The 22,509-nt window shown below is 43.2% G+C and overlaps 1 protein-coding gene across 1 annotated transcript in view; it reads right to left on the bottom strand.

Annotated features, from left to right (window-relative positions):
• The window catches only part of GPC5 (glypican 5), a 751,613-nt gene extending 748,357 nt beyond the window's left edge, over window positions 1–3,256 (bottom strand). The window contains exon 1 of the mRNA XM_074859431.1: window positions 3,091–3,256. Coding sequence (XP_074715532.1) covers window positions 3,091–3,256 — 166 coding nt within the window. The remainder of the gene's footprint in view (window positions 1–3,090) is intronic.
• Between the last annotated feature and the right edge of the window lie 19,253 nt (window positions 3,257–22,509).

Consider the following 22,509-nt stretch of genomic DNA (forward strand, 5'->3'; position numbering starts at 1 on the left):
TTGTGAATGCTAGAGTCATTTATTTTTATATATGTGTCCTGGTTTAACCAGGATAGGGTTAAGTTTCCCCAGCAGTGGGGGGGAGCTCTAGCCGGGTTATTCCGACGTCACATCCTGGCAGGTCACATTTTTTCCTGCACTCGTGGTTTTGTACATCGTACTTCCCACTGCTGTATTTGGTAGCTATTTTGCTCTGTTCACTGCTATCACTATTACTGTTATTGTTATTGTTGTTGTTGGTTGTGTTGCTATTGCACTGTTGTATTAAACCTTTCCTTATTTCAGTCTTGGGGCTTTGTATTTCACTCCCTTTGTGGGGGAGGGGCAGCGGCCGCGTGGTCTCAGACCCCGGCAGGGGCTAAACCATCACAATATGCAATGAAAACAAGGCCAATATAAACCAACTTCATCCCTGTAATTTTATTAACTGTAGAGGTAGCCTTCTACTGTATATAAATCCATACACCAACTAACATCCGCACACTTTGTCAGCTAGTGATCCTTCCCCACGTAAAAGGTGTGGTTCAGTTTATGACATTTAAATGAAGGTGTCCTTATACAAGCTAGGTCTAAGGTACCACCAAAATAAAGAAATGTAGGCAACACAGTAGAGACAGAGGACCTAGGCAGCTCGCTCTGAAGTCGACTCCTTAACATTTGATAGCCCAGTAGCTCCTAGACGCCACTGGCTGCACTGACCGTGCAGTGCAGATGCCCACAAGGGAGCATCTGAGATGCCAGAGGTATCCCACCCACCGCCACCCCAGAACGATGTGAGTCTCCCAGAGGTATTGCATCTGCCAGCACCGTGGGGATATCCCAGACACTCTAGGGAAACTCAGATGGTGACCGATGCCTACATTCAAGAAACTGAATTAAACCTTATAAAGGCAGCTTTGACACCTACTTCCACAAGCGGACACCTACTGAAAGTGTTTATGTGTGTATTACACACACACTTCTAAGTGCCATCAGAAAAATTTTAAAGTATTTTTCATCTCTTGCCTCAAAAGAAGGCTTAATATAGAAGATCAGTAGCAAAAGTGACATTTCTTTCCTCTTCACATTATGTTTCCAGCCTACAAATACCTTTAATCACACCTAAACCTTCTAAAACACTCACTAACGCTCATTTTCTTGTCATCTCAAATTCTGGATAGATTTCACGGTTCACAATTGTTTGTTTCATGTACCTCTGACATCAAAGCTACTCCGAGCGAGAACTCTGACACTTGTACTCGGCTCCTTGAGGGCTGGTGTTTTCTGGACTGCCCTCAGCAATGCAATTCCTTCAAAGAGTGAAAGGCTGCTGACCACGCAGCTGTGCCGCACCTCCTGCTGACCGCCGCTTGCTGGGGCAGCAGCAAAGAAAGGAATTCTTTTATTACTCTTATAATTCAAAACCGGCTTTTGCTTCAGGGACAGGAAATACAGAAAAATCAAAAGAAAAAAAAAAAATTAGAGTGGTGTTATAAAAATATTATAGGGGAAGGGAGGAAATCAGAGAGCAGGGCAGCAGAAACATACATAAGGTACCGTAGTTCTTTCCTCTTGAGGCAATGTGTTTTCTCCCTATCCCCAGTATGCAAGTGAATGTATGGCATGAAAATAAATGACAGTGGCAGAGAAAGTATAATAGTTACGCTAGACTACAGAATGAGAACATAAACTGATACCATATTATTCATACTGATGTTATTCACACAAATAATCAGCACAAAAAAATTAAATCACTGAGAGGGCTTTGACTCAGATTTCACTTTCCAGACACCTTCATTTGCACAGTACCTATTTAATCAGGCTTTCCAATTAAAGTGCTTATTTTCTTTTTAGTGAAGACAGTAATAAAATACTTAGCTAAGGACAATGTAAGAAGACAATGCATGTTGTTCAAACGTACTGGTAACCTAAATAGAGTACTTTGATTTGTAAACTGCACATTGCACTATTAAGTGTGTTAAGTTTAGGATTATCTGTTATGTTTAAAATTAGTCATTAAAAAGCTGTATTTTGAAGTGATTTCTTCAGGAATGAACATGGTATGCTTTATCTCAATTTGCAGAGTCAATAAAAACTACACAGATTATTTAAAAAAAAAGGAACAGGCTATTGATACTTTAAAGTGAGAGGGATGTTAATTCAGTTTTTGTTGCATTGTAAAGTAATTTTCTGTCAGGAAAGCACTGAGTCCCATTTATTAGTTAACTTGTCATCTAAACATGAACACTCTTTACAGAAATGTGTGTAAAAAAAAAAAAAAAGTATTTTCCAACCCTATATGCTGACCACGAAAACATCTGCGTTTTAATTTTGTGATTAGCACCACAGAAATCAAGTGAGGTTCTCACGAGGCTGGAATCAAACCCCAAATCTGGGAAGGTACGTTTTATTACATACATGCTTTGCAATGTCATTCGGTACCTGCATAAAAAAAAGTTTCACTGTTGATATAAATGCTAGGATGTACTCGAATTGCCATTAAGACATTACTTTCCCGGGAATTTTAGGCAACTACAGCGACAGGCTGGCATCCAGTAGAAAAAACATGCAGATCCACCGCCTGCAGCGGTGTAAATCGTTCTCGTTTCACACAGGAGTAACTCCACCAGCCCAAGGCGCAGTTCGGCGGCTCTCCCCTTCCCCCGGGCGCTGCTCCGGCCCGATGTGTCCGTGCCTGCCCACGGGCGGCTCCAAGCAGGGTGACCCCGCAGCTCAAGCCGGCTCTCTCTGCGCGGCGTGGAAGGGGGTACAGGGGGATTTTAGGGAGGGCGGGGGGGGGGGGGGGGGGGGGGGCTCCAGTTTGTGCCGAGCCCACACCCCAAGGAGAGCATTTTCTCTCCGGAGGAAGGAGCCGGGCATGCCCCCCGCCCCGAGAACGTCCCCGTCAACCCCGGTCGGCGCCAGGGAGACAGTCGCGGCGGGTCCGGGGGTGACGCGCGGTGTCCGGCCGGGCCGCGGCCCCGCCGCCGGCACCACCCACTCGGCGCCGCCCGCGGCACCACACTCCGACCCGCCGTGCCCGCAGCCGGGCAGGGCAGCGCCGGCGCCCGCCGCTCCTTGCGCCTCTGCCCCCCGCACGCTGTCCCTTACCTGCCCGCGGGGACTCCGGGATGCCTCTGAGGGGGCCGAGCTGCCGCAGCTGGAAAACTTTCCGGACGCCCTCACAGCTCGGCGGCGGCTCCGCACCCCCCGCGGCGGCGGCCAGGAGCAGGACGCCGAGGCTGAGGACGCCGAGGCTGAGGCTCTTCCCCTCCATGGCCCGCCGGCCGCCGCCAGCCGCCGCAGGGACCGCGGCCGAGGCGCCCCCGAGCCGCAGCCGCAGCCGCCGCCGGGCCCGCGTCCGCCGCCGCGGGGGTAGGCTGCCAGCGCCGCCCGCCGCCCCCCGCCGGGACCCTCCCCCGGCCCGGCCCGGCCCGGCCCCCGCCGGCTCCCCGCCCGCTGCCCCCCCCCGCCCCTCCGCAGACACACGAGGGTTCCCCCCCACGCCGGGGGCGGCAGCGGGAGGGCGCTGCCCGCCCGCCCCTGTCGCGGTGCCCGTTTGGGCAGGGGAGGAGACCCCGCGTACCCTCCGGTGGGGAGGGGAAACCTGGAGGGAAACGCAGCACTGCGCTGGTGTGTAAGCAGTAACCACCAGAAAGCTCGAAAAAGAGACAGACTTAAAATAATTTGTAGTGCTTTTAGGAACTCCTCGCAATGGGCTTACAAACTGGCAGGAACATACACAATTCAGTTTGGCTTCAAATGCCAAACTTTTTGCTTTTCTGACAAAAGCCTCCGAGAATTCAGCTATCTTCGAGATGCCTTCAAAAGTTTAAGTTTTCTTAGGCAAGAGTGACAAAGGACCCGTTTACAAAACCCTCTCGTGTCTACAAGCCAAAGTCCAATGGTGTCTGTCAGAGCAGCCAAGGCAGCGGCTGGGACTCCTCAGGTTATCTTTTAAACAGCTTCCTCGATGCCAGACTTAAGAATCCCCCCCATGCACAAATTTAAATGTCACACCTTACCCCTTAGAGCTGGAAATTGTTCTTAGTCCGTTTTGAAGCTGCTGGTGGTCATTCAGTGCTGCACAGCACTAGTCTATCCCAGCTTTCACTTAAATCTTTTATCTGTGGCAGCAATTTCTACTCAAGACTGCAAAAACAGTTCTAAGTGTGAATTATTCTATGCATGCATCTGAATATGGGTAGCAACTTGAAACATAAGTTATTGAAACTTGCACTAGGGATCAACCATTTCACTGCTGAGCAAAGCAGTAAAAGAATGGCATTACATTAACATTCATTATGCAGTCTACTGAGCATTCATTTGTAAGAAGCGCAGAGGACTAGTATTCCCCTTTTTTGATACATCCTGGACTTGGCAACTCCCTTCTGTCAGCAAGTTCCACCGTCTATTATATGAAATGTCCTTTAACGGAATTTGTTCTGCTGTTCTTACACTGTTGATGTATAAAGAGTGAACACAGATGACAGGTTACAATTTTGATAAAGCAAACTACAGCAAGACATTTTAGGCCCTTCATAAGGAAAAACAGGGGAAAACAGAACAGGGAATCCCACTGCGAATAAAAATGTGTTTTAGATAAAAAATATAAATAATAAGGCAATACCTTATGTGGAAACTGGTATTAGGCAGTAAACCCCTTGTCAGTCAGTAAAACATGCTTTCTTAAACAGTTACTTTTACATATTTAAAAATATCGCTAGGGAAAACAACCCAAATATGGGAGTCAGAAAACATACGATCTTATTCAGCAACTAGAAGATGGTAGACGAAGTTCTGGGAATCATAAAATGCCAACCTCAACACCTAGTACAAGACGTTGCAGCACTAACAACAAACATATGAAATAAAGTATTAGGAGACAGTGAAAAATTCTTGCAGGTTAAGAAATATAGACAAGTATTCCTACGTAGAAAAAAAAAGTTTCTCGTTTACCTCACAACTGTACAGAAGTTTGCCAACAGCAACAGATGATATCAGAAAAACTCTAGAACCCCATGGCCTTAATTTGAATCGGTACTTCCATCTTCCACTAGCAGCAATTGAGAGAAACCTCTACCCTCCAATTCTACAGGCTAAGGGAAAAGGGAGTGTTTTGGTAAGAAATAGAGTATACATGTTTTAATTAGTTCTTTCAAGATGAAGAAGATTCTAATTTGGTCCAAAAGGTGGGGTGGGTATTTGTTTGTTTGTTGGGGGATCAGTTTGGGATTGTTTTTGTTTTTCATAACTTTAGCATAGGCACTATGAAGGAAATAATCAACTTTGGCTTAAAGTATGAGATGGAATTTAATTTTCTTGCAGGTTTTATGGTTCGAAGCTTCCCTAATTTCTGTTAAAAATGTGTATTTTAGCTAACAAGTTTCAGGAATCATGTATCTGGGAAAGGTTTCTGCATATTTGCAACCACATGCAGAAGAAAGGGACTTCTCTCATTTTAACACAAGAATATATAAGGCTAAACAGGGAGCTTTGGCTGCAATTCAGGGGGAAAAGGAGAGTTTACAGCCTCTGGAAGAAGGGGCTAGCCACTCACAATGATTACAAAGGTGCTGTGAGGCTATGCAGGGTGGAAATCAGGAGGTCTAAAGCCCAGCTGGAAATTAATCTGGCTTCAGCAATCAAGGACAACAAGAAATGTTTCTATAAGTATGTCAGCAGCAAAAGAAAGACCAGAGAGAGCCTCCATCCCCTGCTAGACGTGGGAGAAAACATGGTAACAAGTGATGAGGAAAAGACTGAGGTCCTTAATGCCTTCTTTGCCTCAGTCGTTAATAGCAAGACTAGTTGTACTGAGGGAATCCAGCCTCCTCAGCCAGAGGACAGAGACTGGGAGAACAACGCCCCTGCATTCCAGGAGGAGATAGTCAGTGACCTACTGCATCACATAGACATACACAAGTCTATGGGACCAGATGGGATACACCCGAGGGTGCTGAAGGAGCTGGCTGGGGTGCTCACCAAGCCGCTTTCCATCATTTACCAGCAATGCTGGCTGACCGGGGAGGTCCCGACAGATTGGAAATTGGTCAATGTGATGCCCATCTATAAGAAGGATCAGAAGGATGATCCGGGAAATTACAGGCCTGTCAGCTTGACTTGGTGCCTGGGAAGCTGATGGAGCAGCTCATCCTGAGTACCATCACACAACACATGCGGGACAACCAGATGATCAGGCCCAGTCAGCGTGGGTTTATGAAAGGCAGGTCCTGCTTGACAAACCTGATCTCCTTCTACGACAGGGTGACCTGTTTATTGGATGAGGGAAAGGCTGTAGATGTTGTCTACCTTGACTTCAGTAAGGCCTTTGACACCATTTCCCACAGCATTCTCCTGGCAAAACTGGCTGCTCGTGGCTTGGATGGGCACACGCTTTGCTGGGTAAAAAACTGGCTGGATGGCCGGGCCCAAAGAGTTGTGGTGAATGGAGTTAAATCCAGTTGGCGGCCGGTCACGAGTGGTGTCCCCCAGGGCTCGGTTTTGGGGCCACTCCTGTTTAACATCTTTATTGATGATCTAGACAAGGGGATCGAGTGCACCTCAGTAAGTTTGCAGATGACACCAAGTTGGGTGGGAGTGTTGATCTGCTCGAGGGTAGGGAGGCTCTGCAGAGGGATCTGGACAGGCTGGAGCGATGGGCTAAGGCCAACTGTATGAGTTTCAATAAGGCCAAATGCCGGGTGCTGCACTTCGGCCACAACAACCCCCAGCAGCGCTACAGGCTTGGGGAGGAGTGGCTGGAGAGCTGCCAGTCAGAGAGGGACCTGGGGGTGTTGATTGACAGCTGGCTGAACATGAGCCAGCAGTGTGCTCAGGTGGCCAAGAAGGCCAATGGTATCCTGGCTTGCATCAGAAATAGCGTGGCCAGCAGGGACAGGGAAGTGATCTTGCCCCTGTACTCGGCACTGGTGAGGCCGCACCTCGATTCCTGTGTTCAGTTTTGGGCCCCTCACTACAAAAAGGACATTGAATTACTCGAGCGTGTCCAGAGAAGGGCAACGAAGCTGGTGAAGGGTGTGGAGCACGTGTCGTACGAGGAGCGGCTGAGGGAACTGGGGTTGTTTAGTCTAGAGAAGAGGAGGCTGAGGGGAGACCTCATCGCCCTCTACAACTACCTGAAAGGAGGTTGCAGAGAACTGGGGATGAGTCTCTTTAACCAAGTAATAAGCGATAGAACAAGAGGGAATGGCCTCAAGTTGCACCAGGGAAGGTTTAGACTGGATATTAGGAAGCATTTCTTTACAGAACGGGTTGTTAGGCGTTGGAATGGGCTGCCCAGGGAGGTGGTGGAGTCCCCATCCCTGGAGGTGTTTAAGGGTAGAGTCAACATAGCGCTGAGGGATATGGTGTAGTTGGGAACTGTCAGTGTTAGGTTAATGGTTGGACTTGATGATCTTCAAGGTCTTTTCCAACCTAGATGATTCTGTGATTCTGTATGAACTTGATGAAAGAACATTAACATTGACTACAGACTTTTCTCTTTTCTTGACCAAAGCCTTAATGTGTGCCCTTGGTGGCTCCTCATGGATATCTAGCGGTCAGCTCAAGATGAGTAAAGAATACCACTTCCACAAATTCTCCCTTTCCCTCTTAATTATCATGAGCAATCACAGAATCACAGAATTACCACTATATTACCTGAAACGCTGGCACAATGCTAGAGGAGGTTACACCTCCAACTTATGCCTCTGAATCACATCAAGCTAAAATGAAACTTTCTACTATTTTTGGCACACAGCACTAAGTTTCTTGTTCATCTACAGAGATGATACTCTCCTTTGGACTGTCATCTTGTAACTACTGAAAAGACTTTATAGGGCTGTGCCATCTTCCCTGTTTGTATCCTCCCAGAAAGCTAATACAAAAATAACCCTTTCTGATCTTTCTCTTTGACCACATCCACTTTCCTCACATTCTTTGCTGTGTCAAACACAAGTCACTTGGCGTTGATTGCCTATCCTTTTGCTGTTCCCATCTCAGGATGCAAAGGCAGTTTCCACTTCCAGAGGACTACCACACCCGTGTCTATCTCTAACTTCTGAAATGATCAATACTTTGATTCTATCTCCTATTTTGTCTCATATACCTGAAAGTAGTTCAAATATCCATTAAGGTGCCTCATTCTTCTAAGTCTTTCTTCAAAGCTTTCTTTACTATGAGTCTTTCAACTATTATTTTTATACCTATCACAGCAATTAAGGACTGTTGTGTCGACTAGTACGATCACATCACCTCCCAGTGGCAAACTCAAATTCTACCTATTTCTGGTCTAATTCATGCTCTGTGTAAGCTCTTGGATCTGATGCTATCCTTTTGCTTTTTATACAGCTTTGAACAGAGCAGGGTTCCTAGCACTCAAATAGAGCTCCTTGAAGTTACAGCAACAGCACAGGGAAAAACAAAACACACAAAAAACCAACAAACCACCAACTTCTTCAGTTACACAGAACTCTTCCATAGTTACTCTGGTAAGTAAAAAAGAAAATGCCCTCTTATTTTAGGTTAATTAAGCTAATAAACTAGGACTAAGAGTTATGCAGCATTTGGGTTCATAACACTACCACACTGTTATCAGTGACCCTGTAAACTTACAGCGAGGCCAGTAAAACTTCACACACAACTAACTCACGAAGGGTCCATTAACTGTAGCGCTGAAGAAGAGTTGATACTAGTATTACAAAAGTTTTACCTGATTTGGAGATGAATTCTTGAGGAGCGTTTTTTTTTTTTTTTTCTTCTTTTTAAAAAAATATGAGTTTTAACTGAAAATCTTTATGAAATCTTAATGTGAGAACAGTATTTTGTTTCATGCTTGCAATTACAAGGAACTGTCAATTGATACGTCAGGTAGGGCCAGGTGAGAGCGGCTCAGGCCACGGAGGAGCACCAGAGCCCACCAGCACTGCCCCCTCCCGCCCCCGAGCGCATAACGCTGCTCCCCCGTCCTGCGTGTTCAATCTAAACTTCAGTGGCCGCTTCCCGCCGCGCACCACGGCCCCAGCCCCCCTCGCGCCCCCACGCCCTGCCTCAGCCTCCCTCCTCACGGGTCGTCAGCTTCCCGGAGAAACCAGCAAACCGCTCTCGGCAGAGCGCCGCGGGAGCGTCACCACCGCCGCCCGCCGGCCCTGCCCGCAGCCCCCGCCACGCCCCGCCCCGCCCCGGGCGGCAACTGACGGCAGCGGCAGCCCCGCGGCCCCGCCAGTGTCTCTCGGGTTCGGGACAGGCCGCGGGAGAGCCACCCCCCCAGGCAGGGGAAGGGGCGCCTCTCCGCCCCCCCGGTCGGCTGCTCTGAGGCTCTGCGTTACTGCCCATTCCCTTAAAGTGAGAGGGAAAAGGTTTTTAAAATGCAGACGTTGCATCCTGCCTGCGCAGAAAGAGCCTCCCTTCTTTACGGTAACTCTAAGTTCAAGCACTCACTTCGGAGTACTCCGTGCAGAACGTATTTGCACATATATCCATGAGGTTTTATTTATTTAATAACTTCAAGCATAGCTCAGCAGTCAGCCATTTACTTTGAAAAGTACTTCCCCTTACTGCTAGGTACACTGTTTCCATGGTGACTTACTCAGATATTCTAGGGTGAACGCTTCTAATCTCTTGTTTTCATTAATACCACTTGTCTTCCTTGCAGGATAGTTAACTCAGGCCTGTGCAATTCCAACATTATCAGAAAGAACACCTAAGGGGGAATGCCCAGTAGAGGAGGGTGCAGCAAAGAAAAGCAGTAACTTCTACAAAATAGTAGCACGTAACACAGAGAAAGAATCTGCTGTGTAACTGAAGAAGTACGGTTCTGCAACCTGATCCTAATAGGAAATATCAGTTTCAATTTAGCATCATCAGTATTTTAAAAAAGCCAGACTTCTGTGAATATTTAAATATTCTTCTTTGGAGCATCAACAAAAGGTCAACGCAACTTTGGTCATCTCTAAACGCAGATTACGCAGGGGGCTATGTCTTCTTTTCCTTACATACCACAAAGGAACAGTTGTTCGCATTTTATAAACTCAAATTCAAGTTTCATCACACCTAGAGATGTAAATTAATTTTCCCTAGCCCATATGTGATGTTCACAACATTTTTACTTCATTAGAACAATGATGCCCCAGGAGACCACAAAAATCAAAGCCTATTTGTTGAACAAGAAGACCAGGCACCACCTTAGTAAGTCAGCAAGTAAGTCAACATGCACCTGTATAGACACTCCTACTGTAACTGGTATCATTCATAGCTTCTGTTACTATTCCTCATACCCTTGCAACTTGGGAAGCATTTACTCTAACTCCAGAGTTGATGCCCAGATTCTCAGTTTTTGTTGGTGGGTGAAACATATTAAAACCTATTCCTAAAAGGTATAAACCACTTGACTTGCACCTAAACAGAACATCCTTGATGTTTCAGCTTCCTGCAGCTGGACCAACAAAGTGTTTATAGCATATGAGATTTTAGCTTTCTGTCTTTTTTTCCCCAAGCAGGTGGGGGGGACACCAAAACATCCAAAAAGATGCAGCTCCCACCCCCCCAGAAGAAGTCTTTATTGATTCACTAAGTCCCAAATAACCATAAATCTCAGAAATGTCTCCGTTTTGTCTTGCAGTTATATGTGTGAATCTTACCTATACAAGCTTCAAGGAAAGTAACAAGCTGGAGTCACATTCATTCTACTTAGAACAACAGTAAAGAAGGGAAAAAAACATGCCCCTTGGAAGTTTCCCTGTAAGACAATAAAGGTTATAGTAACCTTCAGAACTCCAGACCCAATCCTACAGCAGCGTGCCACTCCTACTAGTCATATACAGTCTTACAAACGGATATTCAAAGATAAAAGGTGTCTATGTTCTTTCATCGTGTCCCTGCGGCCCCTTCACGTACAGCTACCCCGAACAGCAAAGTTTGAAGACACTGTGTTTGCCCATAGTGTTGTTTTGGTCCTCACATAAAAACTCTACCCAGAGAAGTACAACCCTTGGTGGTTTTTTCCTTCAGGTCTCATGCTTTTCAAAGTGTTATTGCCCACAGAACAGAACTGAAAATGATCCCGCCACAGCTCTCAAATTTAATTCTGCACTGAGTTTTGCCCTTAGGGATCAACACTTTATTTCTTCCTGACTTTTCTCCACTGAGTCCTAGTTCCCAATTCATGCAATGTAATCCAGGCAGTTATAGGTGCATGCTTCACTGGCAGTAAATCCATAATTTAGTCATTTAAAAATCAGGGCAATCCTAGGCACTCCTGAAAGTCTGTAAGGGCTTAAAATTCCGTCAGTACTGACTCCCAGGCACTTATTTTTAGATGATTAGTAGCTACATGCTGCCAGTGTTGAACAGGTGACATACCTCACCATTAGGTCCCACCCAAGTCTACAAACTACATGAAAGAATGCCTACTAAATCTCAAATTCAGACCAGAAGGCAGTAATTTGGTCACATCTTATGTAAATGAGTATCAAAGAAAATGAATGCAGACACCCTCATTTTCTTTAATACCATTCACACATTCCAGATGCAAGTGACTGGATGTCTCTGTCTGCTTGACAGAGATTCAAACTTTCCACACCTCTCCCAAGTGAACATTTGAGATATTAATGTATTTTTAAAGTGACAGGGCTATGCAATAAAATCTCTGAGGTTTTCCCAGCATGCCCTGTAGTAGCTGTAGCAACTGGTCTGGGGGAGAGCAGAACCTCAGTCTACCAAGTTGCAGTACTGGAAGGAAGGAAGGAAGGAGTACTGGTCTCCAATCTCTTTCAACAGATGACCAAGTATTTAATCTTAAAGTGCTAGCATTGTTTTCTTTCTGCCTTATAAATACACAAAATACAGCCATAACTTTCTATTGAAAGGCTGTTGAACCTCTTCCCTAGCTACACCACATGCTCTTTTTATAGATCACTCTGTATTTAGCAAGATGCAATTTCCATCAGCACACAAAACCTTTATGAACTTCGTAATGAAATCCACAATCCAAAAAGTCGATTTCCAACCCTACATTTCATTTTTAAAAACTAAAAATCAAACTGTGTAATGATGTTAATGCCTATCTGCTCATAACAACTTGCTAATGGGTGTTTCTCTGGTGTTATAGGTATGAGATAGCAGAAATGCCTGTTACAGGAAAAGCTTCAGGTGGAAATTCGATTACTTTGGATATCAAAGCAAATCACCACACAAGGTTTCATGAATTCTGCTGCCCCTGAACTATTTGTGAAGTGGTTCTTCAAGTCTACTTCCCACTTTGTATTAAACAGATAAATGAAACTAGTGTATGAAAACAGGCCCAGGTCCTCAAAAAAAAAAAAAAAAAAAAAAAAATAAAGAGTGCTTAAGGAGATACTTAGACACCACCAGTTTTCAGACCACATCTTACTGCCACCCAAAGAAACTGTTATTTGCTCTTAAACAGGAACAAAATCTTTTACAAACTGGAACCAAACTGCTCGCCGTTAATGAGCTGACTAGTCTTAGCTCAAGACATACCCTGGATGGGGATCTCCGAATTGTGTGTTTTTCCTGTCTTGCCAATAGCATAAACATACATTTCATGGAAACTATATGTGTGAGAGACTTAGAAGTTCACTGTGGGAACAAGAATTAGACATTGAAGCATGTAAATGCTTTGAGAGGTTGGCCACTGACTGTTCCAGAACACTGTAAGGACAATGCAAGCATGTAAGTTTAATCTTAGTACTTAGTCAATTTATGAACAGTTAATACATTAAAATAGTAGAAATATTAGGAATAACTAGGCAAAAAATTATCAAAGAACGTATCTGGAAAGTATTTTACAGGCTTAGCAGAAAAGCAAAGGCAGTTCTCCAGCAAATACCGTGTACCTCTAACTACATTCCAGGCTTGCCTTCAAGTGCAACTCTTAAATGACTTTAATATAAAACATTAGTTCAAAAATCTTTATTTTAAAAGGAAAGAAAAAAGTATGGAAGGGTAGGTATTGGCATGATACATTTTTTGGCTTCCCTTTACTAGAATATATTGTTTGATGAAACATTGCTAAGATAGTATGATGCTATACAGTAATCAAAACTGACATATGAATTCTGATCAGCAGGGCTATTTTTGTTCTTTTGTCTCCTCCAGGAGACAGGAGGAGACGAAAGTCAAGGGTCTTGGTAAGGAATTTTGTTTGCACATTACAAAGGCTCCTCACACCCTCTCCTCACTTTTTTCACTCCCAAACAGAATTTCATCAGCATGTAACATTCAACTCTACGGAAATAAAATGCTACACACCGACTGCACTTGCAGGTAACTTTGGGTAACCACACAATTTCATTGGCTTGTGTCTTTTCAGGCTGCTCTCTACCTCACGCTAATTTGGAAGGCTAAGCTGTACCTGCAAGGCTGCGTATCCCATGATTTTGTCCTTCCCACCATGAGCTACAGAAATTTCAAAAACGAAGCATGGTAATACAGTTCAGATGAGAAACAAGGCACTAAGGAAAACGGGAACATAGGGTACCTGTGGTAGTTTAGGATGGCATAACATAAATATTTAATTTAAAATAGACAAACTGTAGTTTTCCAATAGTAAAAAAAAAAAAACTAAAAATCTACATTTTCCTTTTCCATAGAGCATGGAAAACTCAGGGAGGAACGTTTCATCTCTCCAATCACATTTTCTGGGGCCAAAAAGTTGGAAAAAGTAATCACTGGAAGTTTCTAGTCTCATTTCTATATATTTATCCAAGCCTTTCTCCAGACTTCTAGGACTAACACTTCCTACAAAGTTGTCCATCGTATTCAAGTCTTGTGTTTATTAAATGTTCCCGCAGTAACTGAAAAGACAGCTAAGCAGCACCTGTCACTCTGCTAAGAAGTTATCATCTTGCTCTATCAAACTCCACTGCCCACTTTATTTCAAGTCTAAAGAAAAGCACTTCCCTTTTTAAGTACATAAGCAGTTGTATGAGTCTCAGTTTACATGTCTACATGGTATTTGCTCATCTCTGCCTCTTTTCCAGAAATGGATTCTGTGACTATTCCCTACCCCCACTTTTTTTGGTCAGGGGAGCTGTCATCCTTCAATATGGAGCAGGAATGGTCTGTCAACTATGCTGATTTTAAGAATATTGCTACCGATTCTGAACTGGCACTTCGCAAAGGAGCCCCTTATATTTTATCTTAAGCTAGACAGGAAGAGTGGAGTTCACGCTTATTTAAGAACTAAGAAGGGTATTTACATAATGGCTTAAAATGCAAGTTGGAAGTGTTTGGCTATTTACTAAGCTCCTGATTCTGATATTCTTTTAAAATTTCCGACTAGTTCAATACAGCTAGAACTGAATTAACTTGTTTTGGCATTATGTATAGTGACAGCTGCAAAGCATTGGAGCCACCAACTGTTCAAACATGGCAACAGCTACCTACCTTCTACTGCAGAGTAGTTTATACAAAACACAATGTGCAAAGTAAGTTCTGTCACCACTGAGTTTTCTTCATTACTTACGACAAAGTATTCCTCCTATTATGATTCTGAAAACTTTGTATTTGATAAAAAAATATATTTATCTCAAATGATTATATTGCTACCTGTAAAGATATGACATGAACTTAGTACCCTAGAAGCTCTTTCAGTTCTCCCTTCGATTAGGCACTCAAATGACAGTTACTGATAGAGGTATACAGCAGAAGCAGTTCCTTGTGCACGAGTTCATTAAAAAAAAAAGTTTATACAAGCCTTCTATAAAGAATGTTACACATTTATCACCGCAATTATATCCATAATTTTCAAATACTTAACAGAAGTTAATTAATAAATGAATTAGCAAAATGGAAACAGTCACGTCAGAGTATACTGGTAAAAAAACCTGCATGTTCTGCTCAAAGTATACCTCCACACAACTGCCAGTAATTTTTCTCCATTTTTAAAGTTTATTTTGAACTTTTATCTTCAAATCAGGTATGTATTCATTCCCCCTATTTAATTTCCTCACAGTACCTACTTTTACCATAAATTTCTGTCATTGAGCTGTACCAATTCTGTTGAAGCAGCCCAATGTCTCAGCTGTTCCAAGCTCTGCCATTCTATGGAGTTGAATGCACCATTGGCAAGTTTGCTGACAGTACCAAACTGGGAGGTCTGTTGACCTTCCTGAGGGATGAGAGGCCTTGCAGAGGGATCTGAAGAGATTGGAGCACTGGGCAGTCATCAGCAGGATGAAATTTAACAAGTCCAAATGCCAGATTCAGCATCCGTTATAAATTGGGAGAGGAGTGGCTGGAGAGCAGCCCTGCAGAAAGGGATCTGGGGGTGCTGGTCGACAGCAGGATCAGTGTGAGTCAGCAGTGTGTCCTGGCAGCCAAGAGGGCAAACCACATCCTGGGGTGCATCAAACACAGCATAACCAGCTGGTCAAAAGAGGTCATTACCCCACTGTATTCAGTGTTGGTGTGGCCTCACCTTGAGTACTGTGTGCAGTTCTGGGCCCCACAATTTAAGAAAGATGTTGAGGTATCTGAATGCATCCAGAGGAGGGCAACAAAGCTGGTGAAACAGCTGGAAGGAAACGTCCTATGAGGAGCAGCTGAGGACTCTGGGCTTGTCTAGTTTGGAGAAAAGGAGGCTGAGGTGTGATTGGTTGCAGCTTCCTGATGGAGGCGGTGTGGAGAGGGAGGTGCTGATCTCTTCTCCCTGCTATCCAGTGACAGGACATGTGGGAATGGTTCAGAGCTGCACCAGGGGAGGTTAAGACTAGACATTAGGAAGAACTCCTTCAGAACAGGCTTCCTAGAGAGGTGGTCAGTGCCCCAAGCCTGCCAGTATTTAAGAGCCAAAAAGGTATGCAGGCCCTGGAATATCTGCAGTGAATATGCTCTTAATAATATGCTTTAATTTTTCTGAAGTGGTCAGGCAGTTGGACTAGATGATCATTGTAGGTCCCTTCCAACTGAACTATTCTATTTTCACCTGAATTCAATCGGCACCAGTGAAGGAACACCTGGACAGTGAAAGCTTTTAAGTTTATTGAGAATTTCAACCAGTGTACAACAGTGTCTAGTGCTAATTTCAGTTTGCAAAGCATCTTGGAACAAGCCGAGTTTATATTACAGCACTGCAGTCTTAAGGTAGCAGACATAACAACAAATAAACTGTAGAAGCAAGCTACTAGGTTAAGTCAACCATACAGCTCAACCATGAGAAACACAGAACTTCTTACAAACCAGATCAGTTTTACTTCATCTTAACACTCTGTTGCACCTAAGGATTATAAATACAACCGAGGCAGAGTCCACAGCAAGAAGAAATATCTTATTAACTATGAGAAGTTTCAGTACATAAACCTTTCTTCAGATATTTAAGCCATCCTAGCTAGTATGTTAGTATTGTATGACCATCTAATTCGTTGATGGAGAAACAAGACTGCTCCCCTGTAAGTGTGTAAGGGCTGTGGCAAGGTTGTACTACAGTTCTGTTCACTCAGTATCCCAACTATAATAGCAGATGCTTAGGGAAGAATCCTATTTCCCCTCCATGTCCTTCCAACCACCTGTGACTTCAGAACTACTTGAATTACTGGTTACACTTTCTTTAAACATCCCTTAATGGATTCTGACACACACACAGCCCCCCCGACTGCATCCACCACCACTCCCAACACACTTGGGCATCTTTCCATGTTTGCAATCCAGCTAAGGCAAAAAAGCTCACACCGCCAATATTTCAGGATTTCAAAAAGAGGAGAAAACCTTATGTGCCTCCAGGTTCAGCACCTGCACTGTCCACAGCTGACTTCAGTCATAAGAAAATGCATTCAAGGAAGAAAGTTTCTTCCCTTCCCAAACAGGTTTTCCTGGAAGAATTTAGATAGATACCACCAATGAGAATGAGGGAACACACATGAAGTGCTGATGTTATGTCATGCTACTGGGACTCCATTTCCTGATCATTTGTAGCAGATATTATGCAGGAAGTCATTTTACTAACCAACCTCTTCTTTGCCTTACATTGTGTGGACATAAATATATACTACCTTTTGTACATTACTAGCATTCCAATACACATATATTTACGCACACAATAAATATCACCGGATATACGGAGACACATATACATATGGTAAGAGAGAAAAATGTTAGACTAGGGAAACAAGCAGCAGCTGTGAAGAAAGAACATTTCCCGATGTTTGAAGGAAGTAGGAAAGCTCCTAGTTTGTTTATAACACATTTCTCAGCCCCCTCAAGGACAAAGATGTTAATGTTATTTGTGAACATAAGTTAGTTTTTGACCTTGTATGCTCAGGGAAAGGCTAGCTGTGAAAAAAAGGCAGGGGAAATCAGAGAAATTTGGAAGTCAGAGAAACTGTAAATATCTGTAGTTTTATTAAATGCCTCCCAAAAATGTTCTCTGGAATTTACAACAGTTATTAAAATTCTGAGTAACGTGCAGCAAGTTTAAACTAACATTTTAATATTACTAAATAATGCTACAAAAGGTTCTTAATTATCCATACATGAACAGGGTAGGGATAACTATAGGTAAGGGAAACAACATTAGCATTTCTTGCAATGACAAACTGACTCTGGAGAAGCACAGTTGTGGCATAAGAACAAAAATATATCACGAAATGTTAGCAGTGCTTATGTCCAATAATTTACTTCACTTGAAGTTAATTGGAAGTGAACTTCCAAAGTTGTATTTAAATTTAGAAATAAGATTCCTAACATCTTAAAAAGACCACACACAGCAGGGAAAGAAGAGTGTCTACATACACCCTTCAACTTCAATCCTAGAATCACGAAGTCACAACCTGTGGGTAAGAGATATATACCTTTACCAAAAAATTTAAACAGACCACACCCCCATACAGTGGATAAAGGACCTCCCAAACTACAACCTTGACACCTGTTACTCATTGCTGTGCAAGTTCTATATATGAACACAAAACCACCGGCTTCAAGTATCACCTTCTCAAAGTACTAGACAACCTGTGATTGGCATCTGACAATTTGGTAGCTGTAAAGTAAAAGCTATATATCAAACGTTTCATCAAAAGAACTGATCAGCTTAGAAGTAACTGAGTTTCATTAAGTAAAAGTAGGTCTATTACAGTGAATACTAGTTGCATCTTCTTCGGGTTCACCATGAATCAGAGTGTATTTTTGGAATTATGTATCAAGAAAACACCTGTTTTGTCAAAGTCTGAGTGTTTAATCTATGAGATCATAGCCAGGTACCTCATAGTTCATTTCTGGTATCCCTGGACATACTAGTTGGGAAGATTGAAAGCTCCAAAGGTACTCAGGTTGGAAGCAACATGTTGGGATAAGACACCAGTCAGTTGTGATTTTACCTGCTTATTAGGCTGCGTAAATGAAGGCACCTCAGCATCACTTCTAGGTCTGAAGACCTAATGTACATTTTGCTAGAGGTTGTTCAGCAATGTGACAGGTACTCCTCTTTATCAGCACTCCCTTGCTTAACATGTTCCAAGTTTCCTTTTTTTCCTTCCCCTGTAACTCACTTTTATTAAGACAGTGCTACAAAACATTCCATTGCACTTGCACACAACAAAAGTACTGGTCCTTAGGCTCCGTCCACATTTACCCAAGAAGCAGGTTTAGTATTCTGGTATTTTTAACAGAAAGTCTCCTTTTACACTAGCATCACAGTGGACTAGAAAACTTTTAAATATAAAGCCAAGGGAGACTGGCACAAATGCTGCACTTTCAGACTTGCTGGCAGAACTAAGGAGTCTGAGAACTCTTAGCAAAAGGCACAACAGAATAGTCCAACCAGGTCAATCAGGATTATCAGTCTATGTCCTTACCATTCATAAGACTCTCAGAATAAGGTACGCAACTTCTCAACAATAAATTGGGAGCACACCAGAGACCCAGACACCAGGGAAGTTCTGATTTTGTTGGGGCCATGAAGAGTCAATAGATGACAATGTTCCCAGTGAGTAGAGATACATCTCTCATTAGTGAACAGAAGAGTGTAGCAGCTAGCTACAGCTCTGACAGGGTGTTCAAATCATATGGGAGATTCAACTACTGATTAATGCACCAGTTCTACAGGCTACAGCTACCACATGCCCTGCCTGGCCAGTCAAATACAAGGTGGTGTTGCTGCCCTATGGAAGTGGCACTCTGGTATCCGGAGCATGCTGCACACCAGCTCAGGTGCCAGCATACTGAAGTGCTGTCTTTATTTCTCTGAATACCAGTGCACTTGGACATCAGGCCAAAACTAGACACCCACAAACAAGAAATTCAAGGCAACCTGTGTGAGCAGGAGACTTTGAAAAGTCATGCTTCCAAGCACAGGGCTGGTCTCAACAGCAAGGGCCACTTAATCCCAAGGAATGCTTCTGCCACAGCAGCACCTTGTCCCAATACAGAATCACGGTCTGGGAGTACCATCTGGTGGAAGCCGTAACAAAAAGCTGTTAGAACAGTGGTTGCAAGGGTGAATTATCTGGAGTTTTCTGTTTTGGGGCACAAAGAAAGTATGTTTCTCACTGTTGCTCATTGCCTGAGGCCAATGTAAAAACAACTAACAAACCACAAACCTGAGAAGGGTCAAAGAGACAGGTATTTCAATTCCCAGCTTAATTTCATTTAACTTTCATAGCTTTTCTCCTTTCAGCATGTTAAGGTGACTTGCTGGAACCAAATTCTAATCTTTACCAAGGAGGGACGTTTACTATCCTCTGCTTCCGCTCCCCGCCCCCCCCCCCCCCCCCCCCCCCCGCAATGTAGCTCTGCATGGAGTCTCTGGCTGAGACACCTTAACATTACTTTGGCAGCCCCACTACAGCATCTAGCTCTATTATTTCCCTCTTTCCCTGTCTCTCAGCAGACAGGGAAGAAACACAGATGCACATTTTTATACAACTTCGATCTAGATTTTTTTCCACTATGCTTTATCAGAACTCTCTAGAAGATTGCTAACAGCCTTTTTACCCGTTTGTTGTTTAGAAAGACTCCCTTGCAGTTAACTTTTGTAAAGGAGCAGGAAGGGGCAGACTTTCCAAGATCCTTCAGGCTATAGAGGGAAGACTCAGTTTATCACTAGCAGAACTCTGAAACACGTAGTCCATGTTTTATGAATAAAGCACATCACTTAAATTTTTCTTGAATGCTAGACGGTTTTCTTTCTGCAATGCCTGCAAGCATATGCTTACATTCCTGTTGGCTCCCCATGTTTCTTATAAGAGAATAAAAGGTGGAATGTAACCTAATTTAAACATCCTAAAAATCTGTAGATTTCTAGAAGTAGGTGATCCCCAATGTACTATAGCTTCCCTATCCACAAAGGGTAACAGGCCTACAAATCGATACACATTTTAGACTGAACTCTAATTCAGTACTACTTACAAAGTGGAACTACAAATATCCATAGGTAAATCATTTTCAAGTTTAACTCACACGTCCTTGCAGATACCTGAATGTGGCTTCGAAACAGACACCACTTACCCATCTGTCAATACTGAATGTATATACAGCACAGTTCACAGCTTCCACAAACTATTTCCCCAGGTAAACACTCACATGTCGGAGCATAAAGTATGTCTGTCAAGGCCAGTGATGCTGCTTGAGTTTGGGTGGGAATTATACCAGTAGATGAAGGGTAAAGCTCGGATTCCAGGTTGTGTCCAGACATGCTATTTTGACAACTGCTACATGAAAGTAACCCAGAGAAGCACCCAATCAGTGTAAGAAGGCTTACTTTTTGATATACTGGGCTATGCTGCCAGGAAACAACTTTGCGATTTGGGGAGAAAGAGAAAAGTAGTGTTAATGCAAGAGTACAGTCATCTTCAGTTGGAATCCAGGACAGCCTTAGAACACGCCATTACAAAATACTGCAGAATGGATTCTCTAAGGCTTTGATTTCTTTTTAACCACTACTCTCCATTTCTCACAGTAAAAAGTTATGAAAAGTTTTTGACTTCAGTGAAAAAAATTTCAAAAACCACCAATTTGAAGTAGCAACCTATAAGGATTCTCAGCATCCAAGAAACTAAAACCAACTCATGTCACAAGGGGAACTCTTCACTTACCCTCTTCACGGAATAGTTCAAAACTGTAACACTCCCCCATTTCCTCCTCTGTGTGTCAAAAAACCCCACACCTCTCCCAAAAACCAAAACTGCCACCAAAACCACTAAGCACATATAATACATCACCAGAGCAGAATGGGACCTTAGAAGAGTCAAAATACTCCTGAGCACGCTCAACAGCCATGTTAGGATATGACAATGACTAAGAATTAAGAATAGTCCAGTGGTCCAGCAGACAAAGCTCTGCAGGCTTTTTTCATCCCCCACTTTCCTGTAAAAAAAAAATACAAAAAACAAAACACAAAAAAACCCCTAACAAACTAATGAGCACAAAAGTGGATTTCACTCTCTTTTAATGAAACTAGTTTTGCCATATGTACAACTGTTGCAGTTTTATAAACCCAGAGTGGCAAAACACTGCTTATCACTCCAAGCAGTCTACCTTGACACTTTCTTGGAGAAAGCATCATTCTAGCGTCCCCAACATACAGGGTTTTCTTCCAGTATTTTTCTCCCCTTTCCTCCCCTACTCTAGCCCTAAGTTTTAACCCCATCCATCTCAACCTCCTCTTCATGCTTAGAAATGCTTTAGTCGCATAAATATGAATAAATGTAATTTTTTCCTCCAAATTTCAAGTGCAGTACATACTTGAATCCATGTATAACTGCGTCTTACGACTGAGTGTTTAATTATTGGCTGAATTTAATAAACAAACCTTTAAAAGGGACAAAAATAACTTGAATAGTACATACCAACAAGTGAACATCCGTTGTCAAAGTGACTGGTACAATCCTTAGACATGAGCTGCTAGGAAATCAAGGTAAAAAGCAAGCACTCTAATTCAGAGTACAGCTTCAAACAGGAGCTGACTCAGACCTGGCCAGACAAAGAACATGCTCACTTTTGTTTGCACTGATCTCCGTGGATAACCCATATTACAGATTGCTCATGCAGTCTCCCTGACCAAAACCTCCTTTCACTACTCTGCTAAAGCAGTCTCTCAAATGCCGCCTACTAGGATCTATTCATAATTCAACCATTTGATTTCACCTGGGATCACCGAGTTTCTGCAAATGGAGACATGTGAATGGGGAGAACAGGAAAGAGCTACTTCCCTGACTACTTCCCCAAGCACCCAGATACTAAAGCAAAGAGACTGAGGCAGAATTAAGAGCCAAATTTTTTTTAGCATCTCTAGTCCCAGTTTGCCACAAAGTTGAAGGTGTTCCAAGCTTACAGAATGACTGTTGAAAATACTCCAAGGACCTCTGGTATGTTTGTTAATCATGACAACTCCAAAATACTCTCTACATTAATTCTTTCAATTATGTCAGTGAGCATATGTGAGCTTTGTAACACCTAACCAGTTCTTACAGCATAGTCACCTGCACAGAAATCCACTTTGAGAAACACTAGCTATCTGTTACTGTAAGATCAGGGCTAAATCTACTACTGGAAGATGCTGACAAATGCAAGGAGCAC

The sequence above is a fragment of the Strix uralensis genome, chromosome 2 (genome assembly GCF_047716275.1).
Source record: "Strix uralensis isolate ZFMK-TIS-50842 chromosome 2, bStrUra1, whole genome shotgun sequence".
In the NCBI taxonomy this organism is placed as follows: Eukaryota; Metazoa; Chordata; class Aves; order Strigiformes; family Strigidae; genus Strix; species Strix uralensis.